Here is a 15400-nt window from a genome sequence, read left to right on the forward strand (position 1 = left end):
AATCGCTTTGGCTGTGTTTGTAAACGATGCAAATAAAGTGTAAATCCCGGTTTAAGATAAATTTGCATTCTGGTTTACTTTTGCCTGTGTTTGGCAACATTACAATTATGCATTGATAAATGACAGGCCAATGCATATTTATATTGATGATAAAATGTAAAAGTACAATAAAAAAGAAGTAAATTTGCATTCAAGTGGGCTTTTGATAAAAAAGACATGCTTTATTGGAATTCGTATTTGCATCCACTATAGCTAAAAGTTTGTTTGATAAGAAGGTAAGTTTTACACTACATATTTGCATCGTTTCCAAATGCAGCCTTTGCAATTTATTCAGTTCTTTCAAAGAAGATTTAGGGAATTGTATTATAGACATGACATATAATAAAAGGTGCAATATTCACGTATAAATGATCAGCAGCCATGCGTACATATACACACACAAACACGCTAATAACAGAAAGAGGGGTGGTTCTAGTTTCCGGCAGGTTGAGATGACTTCTTGTGACCGTTTACATTTTTGAACTGGAGGTGCACCAGAAACAAACTTGTAATAATGCACTTAATTCTTAACATAGTAAAGGAGTACCTGTATTTTTTACTTTCAATCACTTGGCACTTGGCACAGCATCATTCATCTTCTCATATAAGCGGTAGATCAAAGTTGATTTCGACATCTGGGGCTCCCTTTCCAGCACTGCAATAACATCCTTAACAGAAATGAAGCGTGCAACCTTCGTCTGGGTCATGACAACATGACTCCTTCCGAATTTTCTCATAGGCCCTACCAGAAAACCAACAAAGAAATTAACACTTTGCCATGAAGCATCTATGAGGTTTATCTAGTACATTTCCTATTACAGGTGCATCTAGGTCAGATGGTAATAACTTCCTCTTCCTACTAGACCAATAAGATAACTGTAATAGTGAGGAACTCTCTCATGGGTAAAACAATGTGGTGCAATAAGTTACTGCCGTATCTGTTCTATATCTGACCATCTGAGTAGGCAGATAATGGCCCATTTGAGCATGCGCCTATGATTTGTTTGACAGTGTTTGACATAGAAGTTGTGAAATCTCAGGTTCACTTCATTTTACTAGTTAAAAATAATATTGAATCCCCCTCCCCAATTCAGCCTCCAAAACTGAAAGGTTCATCATATGAAACTTTAAGCGATACGTTTTCTGAAGATGTACCAATCTGAAAAAAAAGCATGTCCAACAGAACCTATGTAATTCAATTGACAGTGTTAGACATATCTTAGGTTTAGTCCAGCTTAGCAGTTAAAAATAGTAACAAAACCCCTCTTGCCCAATTCAGCCTCCAAAACTGAAAGATTTGTCACATTAAAGTTGAGCAAAACTTTTTTTTGGAGAAGTATAATGTTTTAATAAAGAAGTACGGGAGCATGTATAAGATAACCTATGCACAACAAGTAACTGAATAACAGGACTATAATATCTTCCTAGATACACAAAATGTACCATGCATGGTTCATGCTCAAATATAATAGTTAAAACAGAAAAAGATGGAGGCATCTCCCAAATTCCTGGCAGATGGATTTAAGTCATACTTACCAGATGCAACAGCAGAAGAAGAGGGGCCCTTGTTCTCTGCATCTTGATTGTCCTTAGTGGCTCTTCCAGAGGTTGACAAAGGTCTCTGGCTCAAATCCTTACCTAGCTGAACACAAGATGCCACATCCATTCTTCCTTCACGCTTCTGCCGAGCTTGCTCTGCCATGAGTTGCCACTTTGATAACATGTCATCTCCTCCAACGGCTGCTCGGGCTGCAACATTTGCTGCTGTTGTCCGCATTTTATCGTCTTCCTCTTTGTTTGCCTGAATATATTAGTGAAAAATGAAAAAACCTCCTTTCCTATGGCAGTTAGCTAGGGAGAGGAAAGAGAGCCTATATTAACCTTATGGGACGCTCATACATTAGACTGATCACATCCCTATAATTAATGTATGAAAATTTACCCACCACTAGACCTGTTCATGGGCCGGGCCGGGCCAGGCTTTTACTCTTCATCAATGGAAATATGTTAGGCCCGAGCCCGAGCCCGGCCCTGATAAAAAGCCCGAAGCCCAACCTAATAAAAAAAAATGGAAAATTTCCCTATTCAATAATCAATATAAATCAGAATTTATTTACATTAAAAAAGAATATAAATTCTGAATTCAATAACCAATATAAATCAGAATTTATTTACATTAAAAAAGAATATAAATTCAATATAAATTCTGAATTCAATAATCAATATAAATCAGAATTTATTTACATTAAAAAAAGAATATAAATTCTGAATTCAATAATCAATATAAATCAGAATTTATTTACATTAAAAAAGAATATAAATTCAATATAAATTCTGAATTCAATAATCAATATAAATCAGAATTTATTTACATTAAAAAAGAATATAAATTTAATATAAATTATGAATTCAATAATCAATATAAATCAGAATTTATTTACATTAAAAAAAGAATATAAAGAAGGGAAAGAGGATGTGGGGAAGAAGGGTTCGGCTGGAAAAAGAAGAGAAAGAGGCAAAGAGGTGAAAAAAAGAGGGGTATTCGATTAGGGTTTTTAGGTTTAATTATAGGTCGGGCCGGGCCGGGCCGGGCTTGGGCCGGGCTATTTTGGAAAATCCCAAGCCCGGCTCGAATTTATTGCGGGCCGGGCTTTTTGGCCCGAGGTTAAGCCCGCGGGCCCATATACCTGTTCAAGCCCGTCCGGGGGATGGGCCGGGCCGGCCCGTCGGGCCACCCGGCCCATGAACAGGTCTACCCACCACTATTTCTATTCAAATAAGTCAAAGCTCTGGTTTATAAGTTCAATGTCCTATAAACAGCTACACATTCAACAGGCACATATCAATTAGTTAGTGAACCATGAAAACCAATGCTCATTACATTATCCTTTCAATAATTAAGACATACAAACATTTCTACTAATGAATACCTTTTGCGCTTTTAAACGGCCTTCATCCTTGTCCTTGTCACCATCAACTCCAGTGTTCCCCTCTGCCTGCATTGGTACTCATTTGAAACCATGGATTAAGTGTGCCTTCTCTTGTGAATTGATTTGCCAACTTTTGCAACAAGTTCATCAATCACGAGAAAAAAGAAATAAATAACACAAAATATCTTATGGGCTTAAAATAGGATGATAAATCATGATATATGTGAGCAAGTCATGGCATAAAAATAGTGTATATAAGCTATGATACCTGAATACTTGAACAAGGGTTATCATGTCAAATACTTCAATTTTTAGTGTAAATTTTGTATCTGTTAAAGTTTGACCTGCCCTAGAATTCTGTCTTGTTCGTTGATTGTAAAGTAAACAGCAAGAAGTAGGAGAGGAAAGAGGAAGAGAGAAAAGAGAGGAAAGAGAGAAAGGCTGGTTCGAATTAGAGACTTATTGGAAAAGACTTAAGTGCCCTTCTTTAAGTAAGAGGCACTCGAACTAACATAACAGTACACATCAACATTCTCAACAAGTACAAAGACCAAATTACCCCTTCACTAACACCACTAACACTCCCCCTCAAGCTGGTGAGTATATATCATATAATCCCAGCTTGTTACATATGTAGTCCACTCTCCCCCGACTCAAACCTTTTGTAAACAAGTCTGCCCACTGGTTTCCCGTACTAACATATGCAGTTTCTATCACCGCATTCAGCACCTTCTCTCTCACAAAATGACAGTCAACTTCGATGTGCTTGGTTCTTTCATGAAACACCGGATTGGAAGAGATATGAACCGCTGCCTGATTGTCACAATAGAGCTTCATTGGAGTACTGATGTCATATCCTATCTCCTGTAGAAGGTTCCTCAGCCACACTAATTCACAAGCAGTATGTGCCATGGCCCTATATTCTGCTTCTGCACTGCTTCTTGCCACAACTGTTTGCTTCTTACTTTTCCACGTTACTAGGTTACCCCCCAGAAAGGTGCAATAGCCTGTGGTAGATCGTCTATCAGACATAGAACCTGCCCAATCAGCATCGGTGTATCCTTCTACTACTAGTTTTCCACCACTCCTATACAGCAAACCACGACCAGGAGCTCCTTTCAAATACCTCACAATCCTTAGCACTACATTCCAATGTGGGACCAAAGGTTTCTGCATGAACTGACTCACCACACTAACCGCAAATGAAATATCTGGCCGAGTAATGGTTAGATAGTTTAGTTTGCCTACAACTCGTCGGTATCTGCCAGGGTCTTCAAATACTTCACCTATATCACTGCTCAGCCTCATATTTGTTTCCATAGGTGTCTCAGCCGGTTTAGTACCCAACAACCCTGTTTCTTCCAGTAAATCAAGCACATATTTCCTCTGACACAAATTAATGCCATGCTTAGATCTTGCTACCTCTATGCCCAAAAAGTATTTCAACTTGCTAAGGTCCTTTGTCTGAAAGTGTTCCTGTAGGAATGCCTTCAATCTGTCAATGCCCATTTTATCATTCCCAGTCACAACGATATCATCCACATACACCACCAATATTATTTTTCCTGCCGACGAGTCAAAACTGAAGACAAAGTGATCAACTTGGCATTGTTTCATACCAAACTTCTTGACCACCTCACTGAACCTACCAAACCATGCTCGGGGGGACTGTTTAAGTCCATAAATAGCCTTCTTAAGTCTGCATACCTTACCATCCTCCCCTTAAGCAACAAACCCTGGTGGTTGCTCCATGTAGACCTCCTCGAGCAAATCACCATGCAAAAAAGCATTTTTGATATCTAGCTGATGGAGAGGCCAATCATACATAGCTGCAAGGGAGATGACGACACGAACTGACCCTATCTTAGCAACCGGGGAGAATGTCTCTGTGTAGTCAATGCCATAGGTTTGGGAGTACCCTTTGGCAACCAGCTGCGCCTTCAGGCGCTCAACACGGCCATCTGGCAAGTACTTAATACTATACACCCACTTACAACTGACAGCCTGCTTCCCAGGAGGGAGAGCGGTGAGATCCCAAGTGTGATTATGATGCAGAGCAAAGAGCTCTTCTTCCATAGCACGACACCACTCTGGAGAGGTAAGGGCTTCCTGGACATCCTTAGGAACAACCACGGAGGATAACAAAGAGATGAACTGGCGATGGGAGGCGGAGAGGTGGGTAAGTGAAACAAAATTGGAAATAGGGTGAAGGGTGCAAATATGTTTACCTTTCCGGAAGGCAATAGGAAGATCTAGGTTGGAGGCTGGTGTCAGAGCTAGAGCTGGATCTGTCGACGGTGATGAAGCTGGAGGAGCTGCAGCCGGTACACGCGGGCGATGTGTATACACGTGACGGATGGGTGGACGGTCAACCGACAGTGGCACCGGAGGCAAGGACGTGGGCATGACTGGAGCCAAAGGAGGTGGATCAACCACAGGAAGAGGAAGAGGAGGTGGTGATGTGGAGGAAGCAGCAGCACCGGACCCCACGAAGAACGGAGTAGACTCGAAGAATGTAACATCAGCACATACCAAGGAACGACGAGAACTGGGATGATAACACTTGTACCCTTTTTGAGTTCGGGAATAGCCAAGGAAGATACACTTCAGGGAACGTGCATCTAACTTGTCAGTCCCGGGACCCAGATTATGAACGAAGCAGACACACCCAAATACCCGAGGAGAAAGCGGAAACGGAGACATGTTGGGAAATATGACACTAAAAGGAGAATGACCATCAAGGATAGACGTGGGCATCCGATTAATTAAGAAACAAGAGGTGAGCATTGCATCGCTCCAAAAGATTTTGGGAACATTCATGTGGTGCATGAGGGAGCGCGCCGTTTCTACAAGATGGCGGTTCTTTCTCTCAGCAACCCCATTTTGTTGCGGAGTGTAGGTACATGAAGTTTGGTGTATAATGCCATGTTGGTCCAAGTATTATTGGAAAGATGAAGACAAGTATTCACGACCATTATCAGAACGGAAAATTTTGATGTGAACGCCAAATTGATTGCGGATCTCAGCATAAAATTTCTGGAAGATGGCAAATAATTCACTTCTTTCTTTCATTAAATAGAGCCACGTCATTCTTGAACAGTCACCAACAAAAATAACAAAATATCGGTATCCATTATATGACATCACTTTATAAGGACCCCAAACATCTGAATGAATTAAAGAAAAAAGACTCGACACATGGTTATCGACCCTAGAACGAAAGGGAACACGATGGTGTTTCCCAAATTGACATGACTCACAATCTAAAACAGAAAGTTGACTCAATGAAGGGACTAAGGACTGCAACACTTTCAGCGAAGGATGACTAAATCTACAATGCCACTGGAGAAGAGAAATGGATGACTGAAGGGCCGTTGACGTTCGTCCACCACCATCAAGATAATACAGTCCACCGGCTTCATGCCCTCCACCAATCTTCATCCCCGTCTTGAGATCCTGAAAAATACACATAGAAGGGTAAAAAGTGATGGAGCACTTAAGGGACTTGGTCAGCTTACTAACAGACATAAGATTAAATGGAAGCTTAGGTACATATAAAACAGAGGATAGGGATACAGGGTCTAGGTCAACATTACCAACACCACATATAGATGATGTGGAGCCATTAGCAAGGGTAACAGATTGTGATGTTGAGCAATGAATGAGAGATAAAAACACACCTGGAGTTCCCGTCATGTGATCGGAGGCTCCAGAGTCAATAATCCAGGGGTTGGGTGTGGATGCCAAACAAGCCATAACTGAGTGTGCAAAGGAAGCTGTGTTCTGCTACGACTTGGATTGAACAAACCTCTCATACTCATCCCGAGGAACACTCACCATCTCCTTGCCTGGACCATCTGAGGGAGTAGAAGGCATCGGGTCAGCTGACCGGTTCTCCTGTCTAGAGCTGAAACTGGTGTCACTAGTCATGGCATGGTTGGCCCACGTCGAGGGAGGACCATGTAAGTCATAGCAGTAGTTAATGGTATGTCCATCCAAACCACAATGAGTACACTTCCGTGGACCCGAGCCACATCCTCTACCACGAGCTCCCCCTGAATCTCTGCCTCTAGTACGACCACCACCACGGATATGTGTAGATCCACCACTACCACTCCTGCCAGACTGGGCTCCTCGAGCCCCACTTTTGCCACCTCGACCTCTCGACACTGCGAATGCTGATTTATCGGAGACATTAGAATCCATAGATCCAATGGAAGCCCTCCGAAGACGAGCAAACACCTCCTCTAAAGATGGAAGAGCAGATCTCCCTAGTATCTGGGCTCGTACTGGTTCATACTCAGACTTTAGCCCCACCAGAAACCGTGTCACATCAAGCTGCTCTCGCTGTTGCTGTTGAACTTTGACATCAGAAGTGAGAGGATGATATACATTTAACTCATTACGGATATTCCTCACACTGGCATAGTACTCCTCAAGGCTCTGATTTCCCTGTTGCAGATTGAAGTATTCCTGATACAGTTGATATATCCTAGTGGTATTATCCTGACCTGAATACAGTTTCTTAGCATGATCCCACACCTCTTTGGCTGTGTCAAGAAACATGAAGTTCACACTGATTTTGGGTTCCATACTATTCCACAACCATGCAATGATCTGTGCATCTTCCTGTTCCCAGTCTTCATACTCCTGAGAATTAGCGGGGGGTTTCTCCTCTCTTATATGCTTCACTTTCTTCTTCGCCTTCAGAAAAACCTCTACAGACTTGGCCCAAGGGACATAATTCTCTCCATTCAGTTTAATGGAAGTCATTTGGACATTCAGGTAGTCAGTAGATATCATGACATTAGGTTTACTATCACTATTATCTGCCATTGCCGAACTCCCTTATCACTAAATTCTGAGCACTACACACTGCACACTACACACAGACACTTCACCGAAATCTGCACACTGATTTCAACAGTAGTAAATGCTGAGAACTGCAACACCACAAACCCTACTCACTGAAATCTGCACACTGGTTTCAGCAGTATTAAATGCTGGGAACTGCAACACCACAAACCCTACTCACCAAAGTCTGCACACTGATTTCAGCAGTATTAAATGCTGAAAACTGCAACACCACAAACCCTAATCCACAGCTACAGGAAGTTTCACCATTAAGTAGACACTATTGCCCTTCGAATCACACACAAACCAGAATAAACCCTAGCATACTGCAATCTGAAAACCCATCATGCGAACTGTACTACACCTCTCATGTATTCCATAACAGATAATATGCATAAAAAGAACTTTACCTTATCGCCTAAAGGCCAACCACACGAAGGGCTAAGACACCACTGCACCACACGTACCAGCCCTAACTAGGGCTTAGAAACCACAGCAACCAATCACCAACGACACAATCGGAGGCATAGGAACCTCCTAGGGAAGAGGGCGATCACTCCTTTTCAGCCCTTTTCCCAGTCTCCAACTCACAGCTGAGAACCCAAGAGAAACCCTAATTCGAATGCGCAGAAGACAGAATTCTAGCAAGTCTGATTTGTTGAACCTCGCTCTGATACCATGTTAAAGTTTGACCTGCCCTAGAATTCTATCTTGTTCATTGACTGTAAAGTAAACAGCAAGAAGTAGGAGAGGAAAGAGGAAGAGAGAAAGGCTGGTTCGAATTAGAGAAAAAAGTAATCCCTAGATTCGGCCAGACCTGTTATTATATTATTAACTTATTGGAAAAGACTTAAGTGCCCTTCTTTAAGTAAGAGGCACTCGAACTAACATAACAGTACACATCAACATTCTCAACAAGTACAAAGACCGAAATACCCCTTCACTAACACCACTAACAGTATCTGATACCATATCCAGTTGTATTTGGGTAATATAATATATAAGTAATAGATAAGAAAACAATTAAAGATTAAAGAAATTGACAAGGTGTGAACAACATGAAGCAAAACTAGAAATATCAACTTTTTGGTATTTGGCGATGGAAGAAATGCCTAATTGTAGTTTTCAGGTTGTTATCAAATAAAATAAAACATCAACTGCAAAGAGGTCACTGCCCAGTATTGTCCCAGCTATCCAGGATCTTGAGAAGGGTTTGATTGGACATGGAGCTAATCAACGGATGTTTTAGCAGAAGGTGGATGCTCTCAAGACTCAAACCCACATTTCCACACTTTTCATCCCAGGATTTTTTCTATTTCACCAAATAATGGCCCTTAATTGCTAAAGAAAAAAAAGAACACATGCAAAAAAGCAATACATTTTTCTAACTTCGCCTATGGAATTCCTGTGTATGACCTACTGTTTGTCAATGTTGTGGGATGATATAGCTACTCTTGAGCAACCACTGAATCAGGGGCTTTGAACTGTCTAAGTGCTTAATCCAACAGTCTATGTCAATTTTATATCCCATTATGTATTCAACTTTTTCTCAAGTGATATTTTTATGATGGAATTTTATCAAGTAATATTATCTGTCATGTCAATGGTTTTAGTCTTTCGATTTAAAATCTTATACCCTATCATGTACATGAATTTGTGCTTTAACACAATTCTACCAAGGCATGACTGTATGGATACTTTTTCTATCTGATTGTGCCTGCAAAAATCGCAGCCTAGATGATTATCTTGATAAACTTGAATTCTTATAATATTATATAATGCACTGGCTGGGAAACTGCATCATGTTTTTCTTTCTTTTTAAGGCTAATTTTGTATCCATATCATACTTTCTTATGAATGAAATACTTTACCTTTTTAGTTTTTCCAGACAAATGAATTGTATTCATATCAATCTATAAGAGATAAATCACTAGTATAAGAAATGTTTAAAATGAATTTTCTCTGTCCACTTTAATAGATGCTTGCATCCTTGAAGTCCAGATGTCCACTGAGACCTTATCCCCCAACTTTCTCTTATCCCTATGGATGTGGTGAAAAACCTTGAGTTCCATTCCTTCCATACTGATCAATCTTCCTTGGCATGACCAATGATATACCAAGTGAGGAATTTCATGTTTCTCCATATATGATATTCTCGGAGGATGGTCAATGGTGGTAGCTACATTAGTTAGAAGGTACGCTTATGCTATATCATGTAATCCTCCACTTTTACCAAAAAAAAAAAAATCTCCACAGAACAGGATAAAATTGAATTTTGATGGTTGTATCATTGAGGATCTTGGGAATTCAGGTATAGATGATGTCTTTTGGGCATGGGGAGACATTATATTGCATTCTCAGGGATCATAAGATTTGAAAACTCAGTATGAGTGGAATTACAATTTGTACTAGAAAGATTGAGACTAGCAACATTATCAAGTCAGAGTTACTTGCTTAAGGGAACTGTCAACAGTAATTGTAAGAGCCACAGGGGCTTTTTCTTGTCTTTGTACACTTTTTATTTTATTTGTTGGGATTCCCTAATATAAATAGTAGAGCTGGTGCCGCCGGTCTACCTTTTTTGACTCCCAACCCTCTGTTTCATTCTTTCTCTCTTCTCTCCTTCCTCTCCTCTTCGATTTTGTTGTTAGACTTAGTTTTTATTTGTGCTGTTAGAGTACTGTCAGCATGTTCTTTTCTTTGTTTTAAGTTCTTATTATTAGGGTGTGCCACCAGGGGCATATTGTAATCTCTTTTTTCTTTTATTTTACATCATGTTAATATAAATAGAAAGCTGGGTGCTGCCAGCCCAACCTTTTGACTCAAACACTATTCTTCCTCTCCTCTTCTCTTATTTTCTCTCTTCTCTCCTCTCGACTCTCTCCTCTCTCTTCTAGAAAGAAAACATAGTATCAGAGCGTAACTCTGGGTGACAGGAGGCTCTTTTCTCCTCTGAATCACATTCATTCCACCTAGTTCCTCTGATTCTTGGACAGTGAAGACAAGAAACCCTAATCGGACTGATCAGAACCAACTGTTGCTGTTTTTTCTGGGTTCTTCCTTGGTCGTAGCACCAAGGTAACCTAGTAGGAGGAGACCGATGCTGTGAAGGCTCTCTTTCCTTTGGCTGATGCTGTGAAGACTTGGTCTTGGACCTGCACCTTCGTACAGGTGCTGTACAGGGGTGTGTGATACCCTTTTGTCACAGGTATGTGCTGCAATTGGTTGGTGCGTGTTGTGCAGACCAATGGTGACTGAACTCTAATATTTGGACTGTCCCAGGATGGTTTAATTGCTGCTAGAGGATTTCAGCAGTGTGGTTTGTTATTTCTGGACTGGTTTTTTGAACTGTTTAAGTGCTGCCAGTAGGTTTCAGTAGTGGGTTCTTTATTTCAGAAGCAGATCTTTTGGTGTTTAGTGCCCTAATTGTGACTGGGAAAGGTAGTAGTTGTGTGGGGACTGGTCTTGTGCACCAATGGTTTGAGTGTGGTCTTGTAACCTTTGTTTCTATCAGTGGCAAATGATGATTCTGGCTCATCTAGGGTTACATCAACCTGTAGGTACAGCTGGTATGGGAGCTGAAAATATAATGTTTCCTATGTCAATTACCCCCATTTAAATAGCCTGAACTAACTGGAGTGGGCTGAAGGTGTAAACCTTTACGTAACAACAAGGGGAAAAGCTGGGTACATAAATGGAAGAGTAAAAGAACCCAAGGATGGAACAACTGAACATGATAGGTGGGACCAAGAGAACAGTATGGTGATGTCCTGACTTCTACTTTATGTGGGCAAACACAGCTAGTGAGATATGGGAACATGCCAAAACCACCTATTCTGAGCAAAGGCACTATGCCAAGATTTACCTGTTACAAGTCGAATCCTCAACCTGTAAATAGGGGAACCGGAGTTTGTTAGCCTATTATTCAGCCCTTACTTCAGAACGGAAGGAGTTAGACCACTATCAAGCTTTAGAATGGAAACATGATGATGATGCTAAAGCCTATAAGAGGTTGGTTTCTCATCAGCGGGTTTTTGCTTTTTTGTTGGGACTAAACCCCGTATATGAACCTCTTAGAGTTTAGATTTTAGGGAGTGTAAAACAAGAGTAAACAGAGGAAGAAGAAGAACTTGTTGTATTATTCATCAATCTCGTATGTATATATACAAGTTACAAATTCTATGTTAGGAAAGAAGACTAATCAAATTCCTACAAATCAGTCCTACAATCAAGGTAAATCATATCTCCCTAGTATTTACTTCCTATTTTAATTATACAGTCTGTAACATCATATTTCCCTAGTATTTACTTCATATTTTAATTATACAGTCTGTAACATCATATCTCCCTAGTATTTACTTCCTATTTTAATTATACAGTCTGTAACACTCCCCCTCAAGCTGGAGCATAGATATTAATCATGCCCAGCTTGTTACAAAGATAATCAACCCTAACCCCATTAAGAGCCTTCGTGAAGATATCTCCCAGTTGTTCTCCTGTTTTCACATAACCTGTAGAAATCAAACCTTGCTGAATCTTTTCACGAACGAAATGGCAATCAATCTCGATATGTTTAGTTCATTCATGAAAAACAGGATTAGATGCAATGTGAAGAGCAGCTTGGTTATCACACCACAACTTGGTCGGTATTGAAGTTTTAAGACCTACTTCAGTCAGAAGCTGATATATCCACATTATTTCACACACAGACTTGGCCATAGCTCTATATTCCGATTCTGCACTCGAACGTGAGACAACATTCTGCTTCTTGCTTTTCCATGAAACTAGATTCCCACCAACAAATACACAATAGCCTGAAGTAGACCTTCGATCTTCCTTGGATCCTACCCAGTCAGCATCTGAAAAACATTCAATTCTAGTATGACCATGATTGCCATACAAAAGTCCTCGCCCAGGTGCTCCTTTTAAGTAGCACAAAATTTGTTCTACAACTGTCCAGTGATTAACTGTTGGAGAGGACATGTACTGACTCACCACACTAACTGAATACGCAATATCTGGACGAGTTACAGTAAGATAATTCAACTTTCCAACCAATCTTCTATATCTCTCAGAATCTTCAAATAATTCATCATCTTTTGTGAGCTGCAAGTTAGGAACCATTGGAGTGCTACATGGCTTAGCTCCCAACTTTCCCGTCTCAGACAACAAGTCAAGTACATATTTCCTTTGAAATAAGAATATTCCCTTCTTGCTTCTTGTTACCTCAACACCCAAGAAGTATTTCAACATTCCCAAATCTTTGGTATGAAACTGAGTGTGGAGAAAGGATTTAAGGGATGAAATCCCTGTAGTATCACTCCCTGTAATGACAATATCATCCACATACACAACTAACAAAATGATGCCGGCAGCAGAGTGCTTGAAGAAAATAGAATGATCAGACTTACTTTTCTTCATACCAAAACTCTCGACTGCCTGACTAAACTTTCCAAACTAGGCGCGAGGACTCTGCTTCAACCCGTACAGAGACTTATGAAGATAGCAAACTTTCCCATACTCCCCCTGAGCAACAAAGCCAGGCGGTTGCTCCATATAAACTTCCTCTTGAAGATCCCCATGAAGAAAAGCATTCTTGATGTCTAACTGATGAAGGGGCCAATTATAAGTAGCTACCATAGAAAAAAATAACCTGACAGAAGTAAGTTTAGCAACAGGAGAAAAGGTATCAGAATAATCCACTCCATAAGTCTGAGCATATCCTTTAGCAACAAGACGGGCTTTCAATCGGGCAATGGACCCATCAGGATTGACTTTAACTGTAAACACCCATTTACACCTAATAGCCTTCTTATTTGCAGGTAAATTTACCAAGGTCCAAGTACCATTGTCCTTTAAAGCATTCATCTCCTCAATCATAGCATTACGCCATCCAGGGTGAGAAAGGGCTTCTTTAGCAGTCTTAGGAACAGAGATAGAATCAAGAGATGCAATAAAAGAACAAGAAGAGGACGACAAATGAAGATATTGGATAAGTACACTTACGCTTACCTTTACGAAGAGCAATAGGAAGATCATCATTAGAGACTAGTTCTGATGACGAAGGAACATGATCAGTTGAGACTGGATCTGCCGACGAAGGAGCTGGTGCAGGACATGGATCTGGAGGGGTTGGTCGCCGAGAATAAACCTGTACTGTAGGTGGCTTAGGCCTGGTAGGAGCAGATTCAATAGGATGTGAAACAGATGATGTGACAGTATAGATTAACAAATCATCATCCTCCCCCTGACTTGAATGAGGAGTAGATGGAAAGAAAGGTGTATCTTCTAGGAAATTAATATCACCTGACACAAGATATCTGTGAAGAGTAGGACAATAACATCTATACCCTTTTTGAACACGAGAATACCCAAGAAAAACACACTTCAAAGATTTTGGATCTAGTTTGGTAACCTGAGGACGAACATCCCGAACAAAGCATGTACACCCAAATACCCTAGGATCAATAGGAAACAGTGTTTTATTTGGAAACAGAACATGATAAGGAGTCTTACCCTGAAGGACAGATGAAGACATACGGTTAATAAAAAAACATGCTGTGGAAATTGCATCAGCCCAGAAAGGTTTAGGAACCTTCATTTGAAATAACAAAGCTCTTGCAGTTTCAAGGTGTCTATTTTTTCATTCGACAACCCCATTTTGAGATGGTGTATCTACACAAGAAGTTTGATGAAGAATGCCATGCTGAAGCATGTAAGTTTGAAAGGATTCTGACAAATACTCCTTAGCATTATCACTTCTCAATATTTGTACAGAAACATTAAATTGAGTTTTAACTTCAGCACAGAAAGCAGAAAAATGAGAAAACACCTCAGAACGATTTATCATTAAATATAACCATATCATACGAGAGTAATCATCAACAAAAGTAACAAAATACTTAAACCCAGTTTTGGACTCAACTGGACACGGACCCCAAGCATCTGAATGGACTAATTCAAAAGAAGCACTAGCTCGTTTATTGACTCTAGGACTCGAACTAAGATGATGGTGTTTAGAAAACTGACAAGACCCACAATTTAATGACGACAAACTCTGAAATTGAGGACAAATTTGCTTTAACACATGGAGAGAGAAGTGGCCCAACCGACAATGTGCTTCAAAAGGAGTTACAACTCCAGAACAGGCTATGGATCTTGGAACTTGTGTATCAAGGATGTAGAGACCTCCAGACTCATGTCCCTTACCAATAATCTTCTTCGTTGTAAGATCCTGAAATAAACAATAATCAGGAAAAAATGAGACACAGCAATTGAGGGTATGAGTGAGATTGCTAACAGAAATTAAATTAAATGATAACTGAGGTAAACTAACAACAGATGACAAAAGAAGTGATGGTGTTGGACTAATTGTGCCAGACCCAATAACACAAGATGTTGACCCATCTGCTAAAGTAACAGGAGAGGTAGATTTATGTGACTGAAAGATAGAAAACATACTTGAATTACCTGTCATATGATCTGTAGCTCCAGAATCAATGACCCATTTTGAAGAGGAAACAAGACATGTATTGGGTTTACCTGACGCGACGATGGCAGTAACAGGAGTAGATTAA

General features: G+C 40.3%; 1 protein-coding gene across 15 annotated transcripts in view; it reads right to left on the minus strand.

The window, feature by feature from the left end:
• Nucleotides 1–200: 200 nt before the first annotated feature.
• The window catches only part of LOC104611646 (transcription initiation factor TFIID subunit 4b), a 37123-nt gene continuing 21923 nt past the window's right edge, over nucleotides 201–15400 (minus strand). For 8 of the 15 annotated variants that reach the window (XM_088894117.1, XM_088894120.1, XM_088894118.1 and 5 more), the window contains one exon: nucleotides 14336–15057. In XM_088894117.1, coding sequence (XP_088750243.1) covers nucleotides 14467–15057 — 591 coding nt within the window. In that variant the 3' untranslated portion in view covers nucleotides 14336–14466. Of the gene's footprint in view, nucleotides 782–1575; nucleotides 1841–2966; nucleotides 3100–14335; nucleotides 15058–15400 lie in introns of those variants that run through there. The other 7 variants (XM_088894125.1, XM_010278793.3, XM_010278791.3 and 4 more) reach the window with 4 other exon arrangements.

Source organism: Nelumbo nucifera, chromosome 1 (assembly GCF_055504915.1).
Source record: "Nelumbo nucifera cultivar China Antique chromosome 1, China Antique-T2T, whole genome shotgun sequence".
Taxonomy (NCBI): domain Eukaryota; kingdom Viridiplantae; phylum Streptophyta; class Magnoliopsida; order Proteales; family Nelumbonaceae; genus Nelumbo; species Nelumbo nucifera.